Here is a 16,787-nt window from a genome sequence, read left to right on the forward strand (position 1 = left end):
CTAGTATGACAGCTATCAACTAATTTATAAAATTCATACAAATTGTACTGCAAAAAATGTTTTTCATAGAAGCAGGCAACATACCACCCATTGATTTTAATTTTCAATTACTAAATACAGTTGAAATCACGTTAATTAAACCAGTGGGTCTTTTGAGAATTCTAAATATTATTCCTTTAAAATAAGTATGTGTGTAGTTCTTGCAGTAACAGTCCCTCCATTTGGAGGAGATGGGCGGTGACAAATTTGATAGATAGATAGATAGATAGATAGATAGATAGATAGATAGATAGATAGATAAATAAGAGTTCTATAAACAAACTGGGTAATATGTGAAAAGGTAAATCCTGACTTTGTGAAAAGTTTGCTTGAAATATATTTGTAGGTCCAGTTTCTCTTCCAATATAGTTTGAATCATTCAAGAACATTTTATACTGTTAGCTTTATTCTTCCACTAAGATCTTTTAGCAGAAAATAATGAATGGCCTTTGATCTGGAAGCCCATTCTTTCATCAGGTTCTCCTTGCAATGGATTAGAAACTGTGAAGGACTCAAACACTATAATCATTACAGACCTACTGTAAGAGATAATCACATCCTGCTACCTTATTTTTTAAAACTATCATCAGATCTCTTGAAGCTTGCTGGGACACAGTTTGAGTGTTCCACTCCTGATGGATAAATGGTTAGGACAAACACCAATAGGAAAAATAGGATTAAGCTAGTGTTTGATTTCCTCCAAATAATCTGCTTTATCTTTTTAAAAAGTTAAGCTGGTGGGAGATCTTGCATATTTTTCTTTAACACCTCTTTGTCCAGAACTAGCTTTTCTGGCAGCACTTCATGGAACGATTAGGAAACCATGCAAGGTCACACAGTTACATGATCATTCCATGAAGTGCTGTGGGATAAGCAGCCTCTGGGTAAAGAATTCCAATTGCTGTAAATGTGTGAAGCATTTCTCCCATTAAAAAAAAGAAACATGCAGTCTTCAGTCAGTTTTCTCTATTTTAAAATTTTAAAATCTAAAGGGAAAAAAGACAAGTTATGGTAAAGTCGTTTCCTTTCAATTACTGAACCCACTGTTTAGGCATGAATTCTGGAAATCTGTTGAATTTTTTTCCCATTCCTGATTTGGATTTGTTTTAATATTTGCATATATACAGTTTCAACGCCTGTGAAATACTATGAACTCAATAATAGCAACACCTTAAGAGAAAAATGCACCAGTGGGTTGATATAGAACAGTGTTTCTCAACCTCAGCAACTTTGAGATATGTGGACTTCAACTCCCAGAATTCCCCAGCCAGCATTCTGGGAGGATTCTGGGAGTTGAAGTCCACACATCTTAAAACTGCTGAGGTTGAGAAACACTGATACAGAAAACAGTAGGCTGTGGTGAAGGAGAAACACCAGCCTCCTTTTGATTAAACCACAGCAGCAGAGCAGGAATATCTGCCGACTCAGTGCCTGATGTGCAGAAAAGCTGCTCTGATGAAGGAGCAGGTGGAGGTTGGAGAAGAGGGAGATGACATTTGTCAGAAGACAACAAGGAGAAGCCTGCAGAGACAGCATCTGCTAGATTATTTTATCAAGCTTGTACAAGCAAACTCCCCCCATCCATCTACCTGCCTGGCCTAGACTAAATTCATTGCCCAGGCAGAAAAGGGAACTCAGAACTCCCTCAAGCTGGAAAGCCTCCATCAGGAGGGAAGGAAGGGAACTAGAGACTATGCAAGTAAGGAGCTGCTTATATGCCCACTGCTGAGGCTGGACTGCTTAGAGTGACTGTTGCTGAGGGTGCAGGACAGCAAGCTCCAAACTGCTCCTCCAGAAGACTTTACGTCCTTTGATAGGCATTTTATTTTGAATGATACTTTCAGTTCTTACAGTAGTTTGGACTGCTAAGGCTCCAAAGTGTTTTTGTTTTCAACCCCTGTCCTTGAATGCTCAAAGGACTGGGGAGAATAAACTTCAGCAAGTTCTCTACATTTTGGAAAGCGTTTCTGTTACTCACTAGCCAGCTTTCCAACTGTCTACAAGATCCCCAGCTACACAGCCAAGCAGGAAACCAAATTAGAGTATATTCCCTCAACATTTCCTGAAAGCTCTGAGCTTAAGTTAGCAAATGTTCAAATGTTTTCAAATGTAAGAGTTGTGTTCCAGAAATCCTTTATGCTGAAGTTCATCAGTCACTGTGCTTCTCAATCTGTCAATGTATTTACATCCATTTGGAATTCCATATAATAATTTTTAAAAATCTCTGAGGTTCCTCATTGGGGCCTTATTAATATTCCAAGAAGTAGTAACACTGACATGATAATTCTGTCTCTTATATCACTGAAAAACCAGTTTGTGATCCATAATAAAACTTTGTCCTTTTTAGAGACAACAACAACAAAACAGGAGAGAAACACTGAGATGTTTTGCAAAAAAACAAAAAAAAGGACTGAAGATTTGGAAAGAACTAACTTCTTGGGGTTCCTCAAAGGTCCAGCCAATATATTCAATATTTGTCTGTATGAGTATTGCTTTCAAATTAATACCAGTCCACTAAAAGCCATTGTTGAAAGTTTGTTGGGAAAGCTATCCTCTAAAGGGAGGATCAAGTGCAAAGATAAACCAATCAATAAAAGTGGGTTATCTTATGTTCTTGTGTTGTGTGTCTAAATGCTTATGTGAATAGCATGTCAGGGCTCAACTGTAATGTAAAGGACGCATAAAAGGAATGTATCACATGTATGCCAGGATTCTTTATTCTGTATGCATAAATAAATAAATATTAGCATCTACAAGAGCTGCACAAGATTTCCCATTGGATTCAGCCTTGTGTCTTGAATTTCAGCTAAATTGAAATTCAAAGGAGATGCTGAATGCAGCAACCCCATTTATTAAGGATTTGTATTTGGTGGGCCATATCGTGCCAGGGATAGCATTTCCCAAATTCTGTTCCCTAAGATCTCAAACAAGCGAGGAGTAATGGTTTTAAGAACCCTGCAATTTAGCTTCAGCTGGCTCCAATCCATTTTTTCCAGCTTTGTTTCCTCTAAGGCTTTATTAGCTACTGAACATTCATAAGCTTACTTCTGTTTTGACAGGGCAGCAAATCTCTGCTTGCCACATGTTATGCACATACCTTCCTTCTCCTTCCCCCCACAAATAGGTGTGAAATTTAAACCTTTTAACTCAGACAGATTCAAGTCCAGACCAATTTATAAAGCAGATGACACTTTGCAAAAATCAATTTCAGTGGTCAGACTATGAAGGTCAATGGAGATTACATATCATGGAAAAAGTAACAGGAATGGAGGAATGAAGGAAAATCAGCTCTCCAGAGCAATTATGGAAATGTGACACTAACAGAGGCAATACTTGAGTAGTCTTAGTTCAAATAAACACAGGATCCGCCTACATCTCTGAAACACTTGAAAAGGAAAGGACAGGGTATGTTTTAGCAGTACTTTTTTTTCTTTGCACTTATCTCATTTTCTAATTTAGTTTTCTTGTATTGAAAAATTAAGCTGGAAGTGATAGCCTTTCCAAATTCTCCAGAAAATTTGTGAGAAGTGAAACTGAACAGACAATTTCACCAAATTTCTAGAGAGGAAGGAGAACTTGTCCAACCATTTCACAAAGGTAAGACTCTCTATTCAAGAGTTACCATAGTATCCATACTGAAAAGGCCCCAGGAGGAATTCCCTCCTGATGGCTTCTCTTGGGATTTAATAGAAGCGTAAGTAGCCAAAGAGGAGATATAGTGAAAGACAGAATATTCACATACATCATTCTTGTAACTAACTGCAAGAACACCACCCTCCACCCTTTAAATATATGTATTCAGCAGACTTGAGGAAATCTGCATTTATTATGCCCTAACTTGGGGGGGGGGCTTCCTAAGAAAACACTTCAGCACTCTTAGTTCTGTCTTCTTGTGCAGTTTTGCAGGCCTTTACTATCTACTGATGATAAAGAGAAGCCACCATCTTCCATGCTTTCCTGAGAGATACCCCTCCGAATTTTTTCTGTGCATTTAGTTACATACTACCATTCCTCATTTGTGGTTTGATTCCTGCATTTTGGTTCCATGTTCTGCAAAAGTGCTAAATGCAGCATTGGAGAAGGGACAAAGGGATAAAAGACACAAGTCAGCATGTTTAGGAAGAAAAAGTAGTAAACATGGGCACACATTTACTGCAAGCATATATTTTGGAACAGCACTGGGCCCAGATCCAAATGTCATGCATTGCCAGCCATCCCACCCACCGTGAAATTTAATCCCAGACAACTGGTTAGAGACCTGCAAAGGTGGCAGATTATGAACATGTCTCCACATCATGTGCTTCCCTGCTATCGTCAGACTGGGGCAAGTTAACTACAACACAGTTTGGGCTGGATCCTGAGGCTGTCCCCCATTTTAGTCTCTTGTCAGGGCTTTCTGCTCCAAGGTTGCCATTACTTTCCATTTGCCTGTCCGTGCTCTGGATCCAGCCTCAAGTCCCAAATGCCATCACTGACCATGAATTTATGATGAAAGCACTTTATGAAACACAGAGAGATGAGTTGGTGGTGAAACACTGCACTGAGTGAATAAAAGAGGACAAGCTGGCTTCCCCTGCTAAGCTACACTTGGGGCAATGCTTCTATGAGCATGTGGTTTCAAGTATAGATTTATTTTGCCACTGGTAAACACAGCCAGCATTTATTTGGCTAACAAAAAAGAGACAACAGTGTGTGTAAGTAAATGCCACAGCACCAGTAAGAGTTTCTATAGATTGCTAGAAAACTATAGTTGTGCAGTTAAATCAATATGGCTGCAAGCTTCAGTAATTTTTATCTCTGCATCATCCCAAAGAGGTATATCTTTCCTTTCTCCCAATCTTACCCCAATCTCTTCTGGCTATGTTTATAATTTTTAAAAAATTCCTGTACAATCTGCATTCAGTTTGATTGCTGTGAGCTGCCCAGAGTTGTTGGGAGTCGGGCAATATTCAAGTTTAATAAATTGTTGTTGTTGTTCCCTGCCTTTTGCAGCCTTCCCTATTATACAGTATGGACATTTGTATGCAGTTTTCCTTAATGTACCCTTAAAATGATCCCATTTTATCCCATATATAAACTCTTTTTTGTGTAGAAAATGACAGATGCTAGCAGACTTTATTCACAACTACATTCCATGTCAAGTCAATCTTGGCAGATTTGTCATTTCACTCCTATTCAAACTTAGTAAAGGTAAAGGTTTCCCTTGACGTAAAGTCCAGTCGTGTCCGACTCTAGGGGGCGGTGCTCATCTCCGTTTCTAAGCCTTAGAGCCGGCGTTGTCATAGACACTTCCGGGTCATGTGGCCAGCATGACGACACGGAACGCCGTTACCTTCCCGCCAAAGCGGTACCTATTGATCTACTCACATTTGCATGTTTTCGAACTGCTAGGTGAGCAGGAGCTGGGACGAGCAACGGGAGCTCACCCCGCCGCGCAGTCTCGAACTGCCGACCCTCCGATCGACAGCTCAGTGGTTTAACCCGCAGCGCCGCCACGTCCCCTATTATTCAAACTTAGTGCTCATTTAATTAAAGACTAATTTACAATAGACCTACTGACATCAATTGAATCTGTTAGTTATGACTATTCATTGATTACAGTGGTTCTATTTTATGTCTAAATCTGAACCCAACGTATAATTTTTGAAGTTGAGTTACCCTATTAGGACATAGTAGAAATTGTGCCATTAACTACACTCATAATCTGCTAGAACATTTGCTAAAGCAGAATTGAGGAAGATTTTTGCCAAACTATTAATTACACTAAAGTTAAATTCTCCCCCAAGGTTAGTGCCGATAGTTAATATGGATCAGTATAGATCACAAGGCTGTTCAGATCTGAAAGGCCGCTTGACAAACAGCAGGAGTGACCTATCGTTCTTCTGCTAACAAGCTGCCGTTTTGACAGGTCTTTAAACCACCACAAATCTTTTCTTTGAGACACCTAAGGAAAATATTTATCTCAGTTCCATGGCATAATTAAAATAACTGGTCTTTGCTATACAGTGAAGTCATCTTTTGGGATGATGACTAAGAATCCAAGAATGAATGAATCACCTCTGACATTATTTTAACTATATTGCAGAGTACAAGTTTCTTTCAGTCACATCTGAGCTCACAAAGTAAAACAGACTTCAAGTTATTAACCTCCATATAGTACGTGCAGGTCCCCTTTTGTCAACAGAAGACTGGTTTCTGCTGGAAGAGTTTCATTTCTTTATTATAACCAACTGTGCTAATAAAATTCTAAGACACAGAAACTACAATGTAGAGTTTCAGGAGGAATAGCAGGATCCTTATCTAAGAGAGATCCTTATCTGGAATTATACTCTTAATATCATTTTGATATTATCAGGCTTTATGGGTATGTTCATGTGTATATGTTTAAACTTTGTTTATAACAATGTAGTTGGAAAATGTGAAAATGTCAGGAAAGAATGGTCTACTTATATATATTTCCTTACTTCTGCTCTGTAATTATAATTGGAGAGGGGAAAACCCTTTGCTTGCTTTAGAGATTTTCAGCCAGGGCCGCAACCAGGTGGGGGGGGGGGGGAAGCAGGGCATGTGCCCCAGGTGCCACGCTGGGGGGGCCACCAAAATGAGCACTGGGGGGGTGCCAAAATGGGCACGGAATCCATGCTTGCCCCGGGTGACACAGACCCTAGTTGCGGCCCTGTTTTCAGCCTATACTTACATTCTCCATACACTCTTTAATATTCTCCCCCCAAAACTGCCCGTAAGCATTTAATTTCATGTAATAATAACCTGATGGTCTCCATGTGATAAAGCACAGAAACAAGAACTGAAATACTGTAAATGAACAAATCCAAGTTCCACAGAATGGTTTTTTAAAAGCAGAAAAATGAGAAGGGGAAGATTAAAGTATAAATGATCAATAGTGAGACCTATGTACAAAAGTCAGAGCACAAAAGCTTTAGTCTTAAAAAAAGAAAAGAAAAGCTTTGACAAAAAGATTTAGCCCAAAGCTCACTGACTTCTGTAAAGTCTTCTGAAAAAAATTCTTGATTTTAGAGAGAGACACAGAGCAAAAGTTCTAATTCAAATATGAACATAATAAATTAGGGAGAAAAAAATTCATGTATAACATTTATCATGTTTTGTACTGTGAAGTCTAATATTTAAAACACACATCCTTCAAGCCATTAATACTTCTCTCCTCAAATCACTAGACCATTAAAGGACAGAGTGCGAAGTAGACAAATCGTCTTCTTTTGGACATTTACATAGGAAATATGAAAACTATTACTTTTTTAGCAAAGCAACCTGGGAGAAACGGTAGCCAAGAAAAATTATTTATTTTTATTTATTTATCAAATTTGTCACCGCCTGTCTCCTCCCACCAGAGGGACTCGGGGCGATTTACAACAAAATAATCAATAAAACATTAAATATATAATAAAATTACAATATATTAAAGTGCACTATATAAAAACAATTACGAATAGCTAATAAATATAGATAAAAATAAAGTCCAGATGGCTATGATCTAATTCAGTCCTTGCATGGGAGGGGCACTTCAGGGTACTAGCCAACCCTAGGCATGACTGTTCCCCTCCCCGCCCCAAGCCAGGTGGAAGAGCCAGGTCTTCAAATTCATCCAGAAGGCCAGGAGCAATGGAGTTAGCCTCACCTCCGGGGGAAGAATGTTCCAGAGGGTAAGAGCTACCACAGAGAAGGCCTGCCTCCTGGACCCTGCCAGACAGAATTATCTTACCAACGAGGTCTGCAGCATGCCCTCTCTGCATGATCGGGTAGGACAGGTTGATGTAGCGAGGAAGAGGCGGTCCCTCAGGTAGCCTGGCCCCATGCCATGTAGGGCTTTAAAGGTGATAACCAACACCTTGAAATAGTCAAAATAGTATTCTACTTTTTTTTCCAAAGGAAGCCATATATGTGGAAATTCTGGAAATTGGCCCTCCAGCACATCCCAAAGACACCAGATTGGGGAAACAAGATTCAGCTATATTGTTAGAAAAACTTGGTTTTGGAGGCAGTGTGCAAATATTAAATCTAAATAAAATTCTGAATGATTAATTAATTATTCTAACATCAATGGACAGCAATGAGGAATCAAGTTCATAAATAAAAATTTAATATCCATACTTACTCTTTCTCTGTCACAATGTAGCCATATTCTTCCTCTTTAGAAGACTTTGCATCTAACTTGAGGCCTTCTCCCATCTTTTCCTGAGTTGCTTCATACACACTTTCATCTTGAAGCCAAGTATTCTTAATCCAGTGATGAAGCTCAGTTAGCTCCTTGGAGTTGGGCTCGGACTCTGCTTTCTTTTCAGCTATCAGTTCCCTTGAGAATGTTTCACTCTTCACATTTTCAATCCCAACCTTTACTTCTTCAGATGAAGAAGAGAGATCTAAATCCTCTGATTTCTTCATTTCTGTTTTAAAGGATTCTTTGGACAAATATGCCCTAGGAAGATTTTCAGTTACCATATTCTTACTCAGGTAATCGGGGACCTTTGAACCTAAGTGGTCCTCCTATAATAAACAAAACCACAAATACATCTAGTTTATTAGAGTTGCTTGTGTGCAATTCATCAGTTCAGCTTTACAGTATAGAGTTTACAGAGAGCTCATGTTACATGAATTACATCAGCACTTTTTATGTTATTGGCCATTTATTGAGGATGAAAAACCCTGGAATTCATCTAAGCTAAAAGTGTAACTTCCAGTATTACTTAGGCAGCACTGAAGAACAAAAAAAAAATCTTTCCTACTTCAAATCAAGTTGCATTCATTTTATTTTTCAAGGGGCCACACATTTTGGGACATGTGTTTCCAAACATGTCTCTTTTGTGGGACTCCATGAGGACACTCACTTTTGTTTGCCAGCAAAACCTAAAACATTAACTGATAGTTTGGAAGAGTTTATAGCAGTAAAGCTTTGCTTTAAACTACATTTTAAGCAAAGTAGTTTTAGCTGTATGTATCACAGTTAAAACCACATTTAGCTGTGGTACATCACTTTCCTTCAGATCTTACTGACATACCATTTTTCAGTGCTGAAGGAAATAACATCCCAAAGTGTACCTTATGGATTTTGGAGCACAGGAGACCTGCTGTGGGAAGAAACTATTTTCCTATACAAAATATATCTCCATTGCTATCAGAATATTTCCAATAATGCCCTTAATCCAAATAATCTAATCCAAGTTGGGTAACTCTAAATTCTCCCACAGTCTTAGCAAATATATATTCTAGCAATTTCAGGATTACTTTTAATTAGCATTTTTTTAGGGTCTGAATATTCTACTTAAGAACTAAATTATTTTGATGTTTTCTCCTCTCCATTTGGGTTTTCATTGGTCAGAGGGGAAAATCATTCCAGATAGGAACAATTTAGATTAAATTACTACAATCCTAAACAGATTTACACGGTTTGAATCAAATATATTGGTAATGACATAAGTTAAGCCTTTCAGCCTACATTAAATATTTTAATTTTTTTAGTTCTGTTGAGTACTTGCAGTAGTGACAGATCAGTAGAATTATGTTTCTTACAATCACCAAAATCAACCTTCGTTGGCATTGTGTTGTTGCCCCTGAATCTTTAACCATATCAAAACTGAATGATTTTTATTGTGTTTAGAGTATCTTATTTACCCCATACATTAAGAAAAAAAAAGTAGATATTTGTGTCATTAACTTACCTCTTTTTCAGCCTTGGCATTAGTGTTCCATGCTCTCTCATCTGTGGAAGGAAGCATTTACTGTGAGACATAAAACATAGATGTTGCTTTAGTTTTCTGTACATTGATGTTTTTATTGTACAGTAAACATTAAGATGTTGTGGCTAAATGACAAAAGTAAAAACATAGATCAAGTTTGTCATTTCGACTCCATTTGGACACCTTGCTAATGCAAGATCAATTGAAGCTGTGCTGTAAGAGTGCATTATATTAATTAGTTCAATAGTAAGGCTGACGAATTTACCTCTGTTTATCAGTGCCTGAAAAAAAATCAATAGCTTGTCCTGCTAGCCCAGAAAAAAATGTTTATGGTAATAAACGAGGAACTGCAGTGGATTTATAACTCAGGTATTTCTCAAGAAAATGGGTCTTTCTGTGTTCTGATGTCCTTTATTTCATACTTAGAAATAATTACTTCTAAGTTATAGTGACTTCACGTTATTAAATAGAGAAATACTGTATTGCATAAACTAGGACAGGAACAGAAAAATTTGCAATGTAGTAAAAGATGTTTATGCATTTCTATGAGTTAAGAATTAACTAATGACAGATCCTTCGAACCTCATGTCTGCTTCATATATAGTTACCAACCATGATTGATTGATTGATAGAAAAATAGATAAGACACATACAAATGCTAACTAGATTCCTAGCACATGCATCGATGAACAGTAATGCTGCAAGCTTTATTATCTGTAAGTTGCTCAGAGTCTTCAGAAACAGAGCAACATATGCCAAATAAATATTAATTAATAATAGGAAAGCCCTGAATTCAAGAATATACCAGACTTATAGGGCACAATTTGTTCTTAGAGTTGAAGATTATTCATTCTCAAAAAGTTTGCCTTTCTGTGTTTAATGGATTAATTATTTGGGTAATTTAAATATTTAATGTTTAGTCAAATTTGTAAGATCCATTGAAATCAATGGGAGTTAAGTTAATCATGACTATTTAAGTCTTATTGACTTCAAAGGGCTTCCACTTTCTGTCACTGAGACTAGATCTAATCCAATATATTTGGAAGATATCTAGTAATACACAATAGCTAATTCCAGATTTAATCATATTTCCATTAGAGTTAAATGAATAGAGCTCAAGTTAGTCATTATCAGTAAAACAACACAGAATGATCGCTAATTTTAAATGCAACAGTGGTTTCAAGGGGTGCACCTACTGTATATCTAAAGGCTTTACTGCAGCCCTATGCTCTTCTTCTACCCACCCTCTGAATTTCCACTGCAAGTGCTCCCAATGTAGTTTTCATCACTAGTGGTTCATGTTCAGACTGAAACTGAATTCTGCAGAAACTTCCTTTAAAAATCAGTGGGTAAGAAGGAAGGACATTTTTCTTTGTCTAAAAATTTCCCCCCTGGAAGAGATCACCCAATCCTCACAGTGCCCTAATCCTAGCAACCTTGGTTTGCTGACACAAATTGTCTATGGATGAGTAGTGTTACAGCAGCATTTGCGCTCACCTGATTATCCAGATCATATTACAACTGAGTGATAATTACCTGTCCCGTCCTTGAACACAGTATAATCCCAACAAGGGAAAAGGAAAGCAGGAGAGCAGATAAGGTTTTCTCTTAGTAGCCCTTTGCAAGGCATATTAATCTGATTATTTAAAAAATTAAAATAAAGGAAAGCTACCATGATGAATATAGTACCTTGCATGTGAAAACCTTCATTCATTAATCCCATCTCATAATCGTTTTTTCCTGCAGCATCCACTCCTGTTTCAGTTCTCTCCCCTTCAACCTTGCCAGCAGCATTGTTCTTTTCTTCGTTTGTATCAACGGTTTGAATAGCTTCAGCAATTATATCAGCCATCTTGTCCAGCTCCAGTGAGCTCAACTTATCTACATCCACATGATGTTTCTTCAGGTCCCTCAGAACATCTTGAATAAATATTTCTTAAGAAAGGGGGGAGGGGGAGGAAACTTGATTACTTATAAAAAGTTTAATACTATATATAAGAAAAAGAGAAACAAAGTATTGCTGCTTTAGCTCCAGTCCTCAGTAGGAGATATTTAATTATCTATGACTCCTTACTGTATTATTCAGTGTTAATCTGCATTCATAAATATAACCTTGGAAATACTTTTTCCTTATTCAAAGGTGTTTACTCAATTGATCCAATTGTATTAATTTTTAAGATTATCTTCTTATACGTATCAGTAATTAGATCACTTGTCTCACTGGACAAACAATGCCCACTGGAACAATTGATTTGAAATGAACTGGTAGCAAAATATGCTCATCTAAAGACTCTGCCATGAATGCCTCTTGTAACACTGGCTTTGGATTGCTTAACTATTCTATGAATCCTTCAGGACAAAACACTAGAAGAGTGTTAAAGAAAAATCCAATCCCTTCTAAAAGGGAAGAAATGGCCCCAAATCCCAGTCCACTCATTCCGGTCTTGTCATGACTTTACTGACCTATTCACTATGAAACCAAACAAACAAATAAATATATAAATAGAGTTACCCAACTATTAAAAAACATAGATTAAAAGACACGGATTTATAATCAAGATGAAAGAAATGTTAATATCCATGCATATTTAAATCTAAAATAATGTCTTTGTGCTATTAAAATCTAATTTTCATCAATCTCAGGAAATGACTGTGGCTTTTTTTTCTTTGAACAGTGGAAATTTGATCTCATTCATGATCTCAGAATTTTATTTATTTAATTATTTAAGGCTGGACTTTGTGGTTTCTTTGGTTGAAAGATTCTTTCCAAATAAGAATTTTAGTTGGATCTTGTTCTGACATGTCAGTTGTAAACAAGAGAGCCAGTTAGGTCTAGTGGTTAAGGCAACAGGCTAGAAACCAGGAGGCTGTGAGTCTAGTCCTGCCTTAGGCATGAAAGCCGGCTGGGTGACCTTGGGCCAGTCCCTCTCTCACAGCGCAAGAGCCAATCAGGCATGGTATGAGAGTTCTAGTTCCGCCTCAGGCATGAAAGCCGGCTGGGTGACCTTGGGCCAGTCCCTCTCTCTCAGCCCAAGAGCCTATCAGGCATGGTATGAGAGTTCTAGTCCCGCCTCAGGCATGAAAGCCGGCTGGGTGACCTTGGGCCAGTCCCTCTCTCTCAGCCCAAGAGCCAATCAGGCATGGTATGAGAGTTCTAGTCCCGCCTCAGGCATGAAAGCCGGCTGGGTGACCTTGGGCCAGTCCCTCTCTCACAGCGCAAGAGCCAATCAGGCATGGTATGAGAGTTCTAGTCCCGCCTCAGGCATGAAAGCCGGCTGGGTGACCTTGGGCCAGTCCCTCTCTCTCAGCCCAAGAGCCAATCAGGCATGGTATGAGAGTTCTAGTCCCGCCTCAGGCATGAAAGCCGGCTGGGTGACCTTGGGCCAGTCCCTCTCTCTCAGCCCAACCCACCTCACAGGGTTGTTGTTGTGGGGAAAAGAGGAGGAGGGAGGTGTATTTGGTATGTTCGCTGCCTTGAGTTATTTATAAAAAAATGATAAAGGTGGGATAGAAAATAAATAAATAAATAAAAACAGGAAAGGTGATTTATCATAATTTATGTTTTCCTGTTATATGACTGGACCTGAATGAATCTCAACTATATTCTTTAGTTGATCTTTAGAGGATCAGACTAGGGGATGATTTAAGTAACAAAACAGATCAAGCTGTAGGCTCAGGTCCTAGTTTATTCTTGTTAAAACAGTAATAAACATTTATCCCAAATTCAAACACAGGGGGAAACTGAGAAGGAGGATACTTAGTTGGTGTTCTCACAGTATATTAAAGGACTAACTAGTCAAACTAGTTTTACATGCTGTACAAATGTAGCACATGTGATTAATTTATAACTCTACGTATTATATGAATCCCCATCATGGGTTAACTATGGATGTGTTATGTTATCACAGTCACTTTGAAGATAAATCTAGTCTTGAATATTGTTCCTTCTCGGTCTTGAGGATTGTACCTCATATACTATAATTTACAATTTTTGCTTACGTTCTCCCTCCTCCCCATTTTTTCCCCTTCCTTGGCTTCCACATCCTGGACATATGATTTTAAATTTAATTTATCAGATTCTAGAAAAGACTATGAATCAGTCAAATCATAAACTTGCTTCAGATAATTTCTAAGTTTGAATTCTAAAATAGTCGTTTCCTGATGAGATTATCATAATCAGTACTGATATAGTTAAACAGTTTGGTATTAATCCTTCAGACATATAGTAATTATACTGCTTGATTTGCTTTTGAGTGGATGCTCAAGGTTGCAATTGGATTGGTTGACTTTTAGTAACATTATCAGCCACACAGAAACCTGTTCCCAAAGCAGAGCTCTCATAACTGATTTTTTTTCAAGCACACTACATAAATCTCAGCCAGCGTGAGCAGCCAGCAACAACATCCCTTCTTCTGGACACAATAAACACAAAGATAGGGGTTGTGAAAAAATGCTCTGAGAGTAGAAGCTTGCTGCAAAATAGGATCGGTTATGAAAAGCTCACCATGCTACCTCAAACACTTATATGTCAGACATAGTCTTATTAAAATAAAATTTTAGTATTTCTTTATGAGTTTTGTTTGTTTGTAACATTAGTTCAACTTATGTCACAGTTAGCTATCCTGCAAAAACCTGGATTGTGAAAAATAACCTTGGCATTTCAGTGCCATTCCCTTTCACTTCATTTTTTTTCCTTTTTTCTATTAGGCCTTATCTCTCTAGTCCCACCCCCAAGTCTCATAATCTATATAGCAAAACAGAGTTGCAATCTCAAGCAAAATAAAAATAAAGGGAAAGAAATGAAATAGAAAATGAAAGGCCAACGGCCCAACTCCAGAGTCCACAAAACAGCAGGTCTTTCTAGTGGATTAAATAAAGCCAAGATAGGGAAGACATCTCCCTTGTCTGTAGTGTGCTCTCTCTCGCTTTGAGCACTCACTATGATGCAGCCCATTAAAAGAACATCTCCTGAAGATAAACCTCTTATTATAAATGACTGCTATCTGTATGAAAAACCTAGCCCCTCCCCCAAATAATGTATTCCTGCTATTATTAAACAATCTTTGTCCAAAGTCATAAAAATATTTAGTGCAGATGTATTGCATAACTAGCAATAGTTCTGAAAAATACTCTATATATTACAAGATACTGTATATAAGGTTTAAAAAAGCTGGCAAAAAGAGCTGGCAAAAAGAGCTGGCATTTGGTATGTGAATAATCTTTAAAATGGGGCAGGGGAGGAGGGGTAGCAGTTGTGATCCGAGAGTCTCTAGTGGCCTTCAGGGGTGCTACTCCACAAGTGGCTGGTTGTGAGACCCTGTTCTTCAAGTTGGGTGCCGGAGAACAGTTGGGAGTGTTGCTGCTGTACCAGCCTCCCTGCTGCGTGGCAACCTCCCTGCCTGCTGGAGGCCATCTCGGGGCTGGCGATGGAGTACCCCAGGCTTATGGTTCTGGGGGACTTCAATCTGCCATCCCTGGGGTGTGCCTCAGAGGCAGCTCGGGAGTTCATGGCCACCATGGCAGCCATGGGCCTGCCCCAGATTATTTGGGACCCGACTCGAGACAGTGGCCTCACCCCAGACTTGGTTTTCTTGTTGGAGCAGTGGCAATGTGATCTGAGGGGAGAGTTGGATCTATCCCCATTGTCATGGTCAGATCATGCCCTGGTGGCCTTGAGATTCTCTGGTGCTGCCCCACTCGGCAGGGAAGCAAGACCCATTCGATTGGTCCATCCCTGGCAACTGTTGGACCCGGTAGGGTTTCAGAGGGAGCTGGGGGTTATACCCGAGGATCTACTGCATGGTCCAGCGGAGGACCTAGCCACAGCCTGGAATAGGGAGGCAGCAGGGGCCTTGGACAGGATTGCGCCTGTGTGACCTCTCTTGCCTCATCCGACCCGGCACTCCCTGTGGTTTATGGAGGAGTTGTGGGTTTTGAAGAGGATTAAGAGACATCTAGAGAGCCACTTAAGAGGAGAAAGACAAGGAGCAAATCTGACCGAACACAAGCTAGAGTCGCGATTAAGGCCTACCTTGTGGGGGTAAGAGCGGCAAAACGCCAATATTTCTCTGCTCTTATTGCATCCACAGAATGCCGCCCAGCAGCCCTGTTTAGGATTACCCGATCCCTCTTGGGTAAGGGAGATTCGGTGATCCATTTACAGGGCCATGCAGAGGAGTTTTCTGAGCATCTGCAGGATAAAATTGCTCAGATTCGTTCTAAGTTGGACCCTAAGCATGAGGCACAGTCTGGGGAGATGCCGAGGGGATGTACTTACCCTGTTATCTGGGAATGGTTTGATCCTGTTGGGCCTGAGGAAGTGGACAGGATCCTCTGGACTGCAAACGCAACCACATGCCATCTTGACCCTTGACCCTCCTGGCTGGTAAAATCGGCCCGGGAGGTGACTTGTGATTGGGTCTAGGTGATGGTTAATACATCCTTGATGGAGGGGGAGTTTCCAGCTGCCTTCAAGGAGGCACTGGTACACCCCCTCCTCAAGAAGCCATCCCTGGACCCTACTATACTTGGCAATTTTCGCCCTGTCTCCCACCTTCCCTTTTTGGGGAAGGTGGTTGAGAAAGTGGTTGCGTTGCAGCTCCAGAGGATTCTGGAGGAAATGGATTATCTGGACCCCTTTCAGTCAGGTTTCAGGCCAGGATATGGGACAGAGACTGCATTGGTTGCACTTATGGATGATCTCTGGCAAGAGCGGGATGGAGGGAGTGCATCCATCCTGGCTCTTCTTGACCTCTCAGCAGCTTTCGATATCATCGACCATGGTATCCTTTTCGGTCAGCTCAGGGGGTTGGGGGTGGGTGGCGTAGTCTTGCGCTGGTTCACCTCCTTCCTCCAGGGCCAGTCCCAATCGGTGGTGATAGGAGAGGAGAGATCTGCCCCTCGACCCCTCCACTGCGGGGTGCCTCAGGGTTCGGTTTTCTCTCCTCTCCTATTCAACATTTACATGAAACCGTTGGGCGAGATCATCCGTCACCACGGGATGAGGTATCATCAATATACCAATGATACACAGCTATA

At 39.7% G+C, this 16,787-nt stretch overlaps 1 protein-coding gene across 1 annotated transcript in view; it reads right to left on the bottom strand.

Moving 5' to 3' along the window:
* The window catches only part of PTPRN2 (protein tyrosine phosphatase receptor type N2), a 666,056-nt gene that overhangs the window by 455,193 nt on the left and 194,076 nt on the right, over window positions 1–16,787 (bottom strand). Inside the window, exons 7-9 of the mRNA XM_063301899.1 lie at window positions 11,439–11,684; window positions 9,732–9,772; window positions 8,171–8,559 (exon numbers count right to left, since the gene is read on the bottom strand). Coding sequence (XP_063157969.1) covers window positions 8,171–8,559; window positions 9,732–9,772; window positions 11,439–11,684 — 676 coding nt within the window. The remainder of the gene's footprint in view (window positions 1–8,170; window positions 8,560–9,731; window positions 9,773–11,438; window positions 11,685–16,787) is intronic.

This window comes from Candoia aspera, chromosome 4, assembly GCF_035149785.1.
Source record: "Candoia aspera isolate rCanAsp1 chromosome 4, rCanAsp1.hap2, whole genome shotgun sequence".
NCBI lineage: Eukaryota > Metazoa > Chordata > Lepidosauria > Squamata > Boidae > Candoia > Candoia aspera.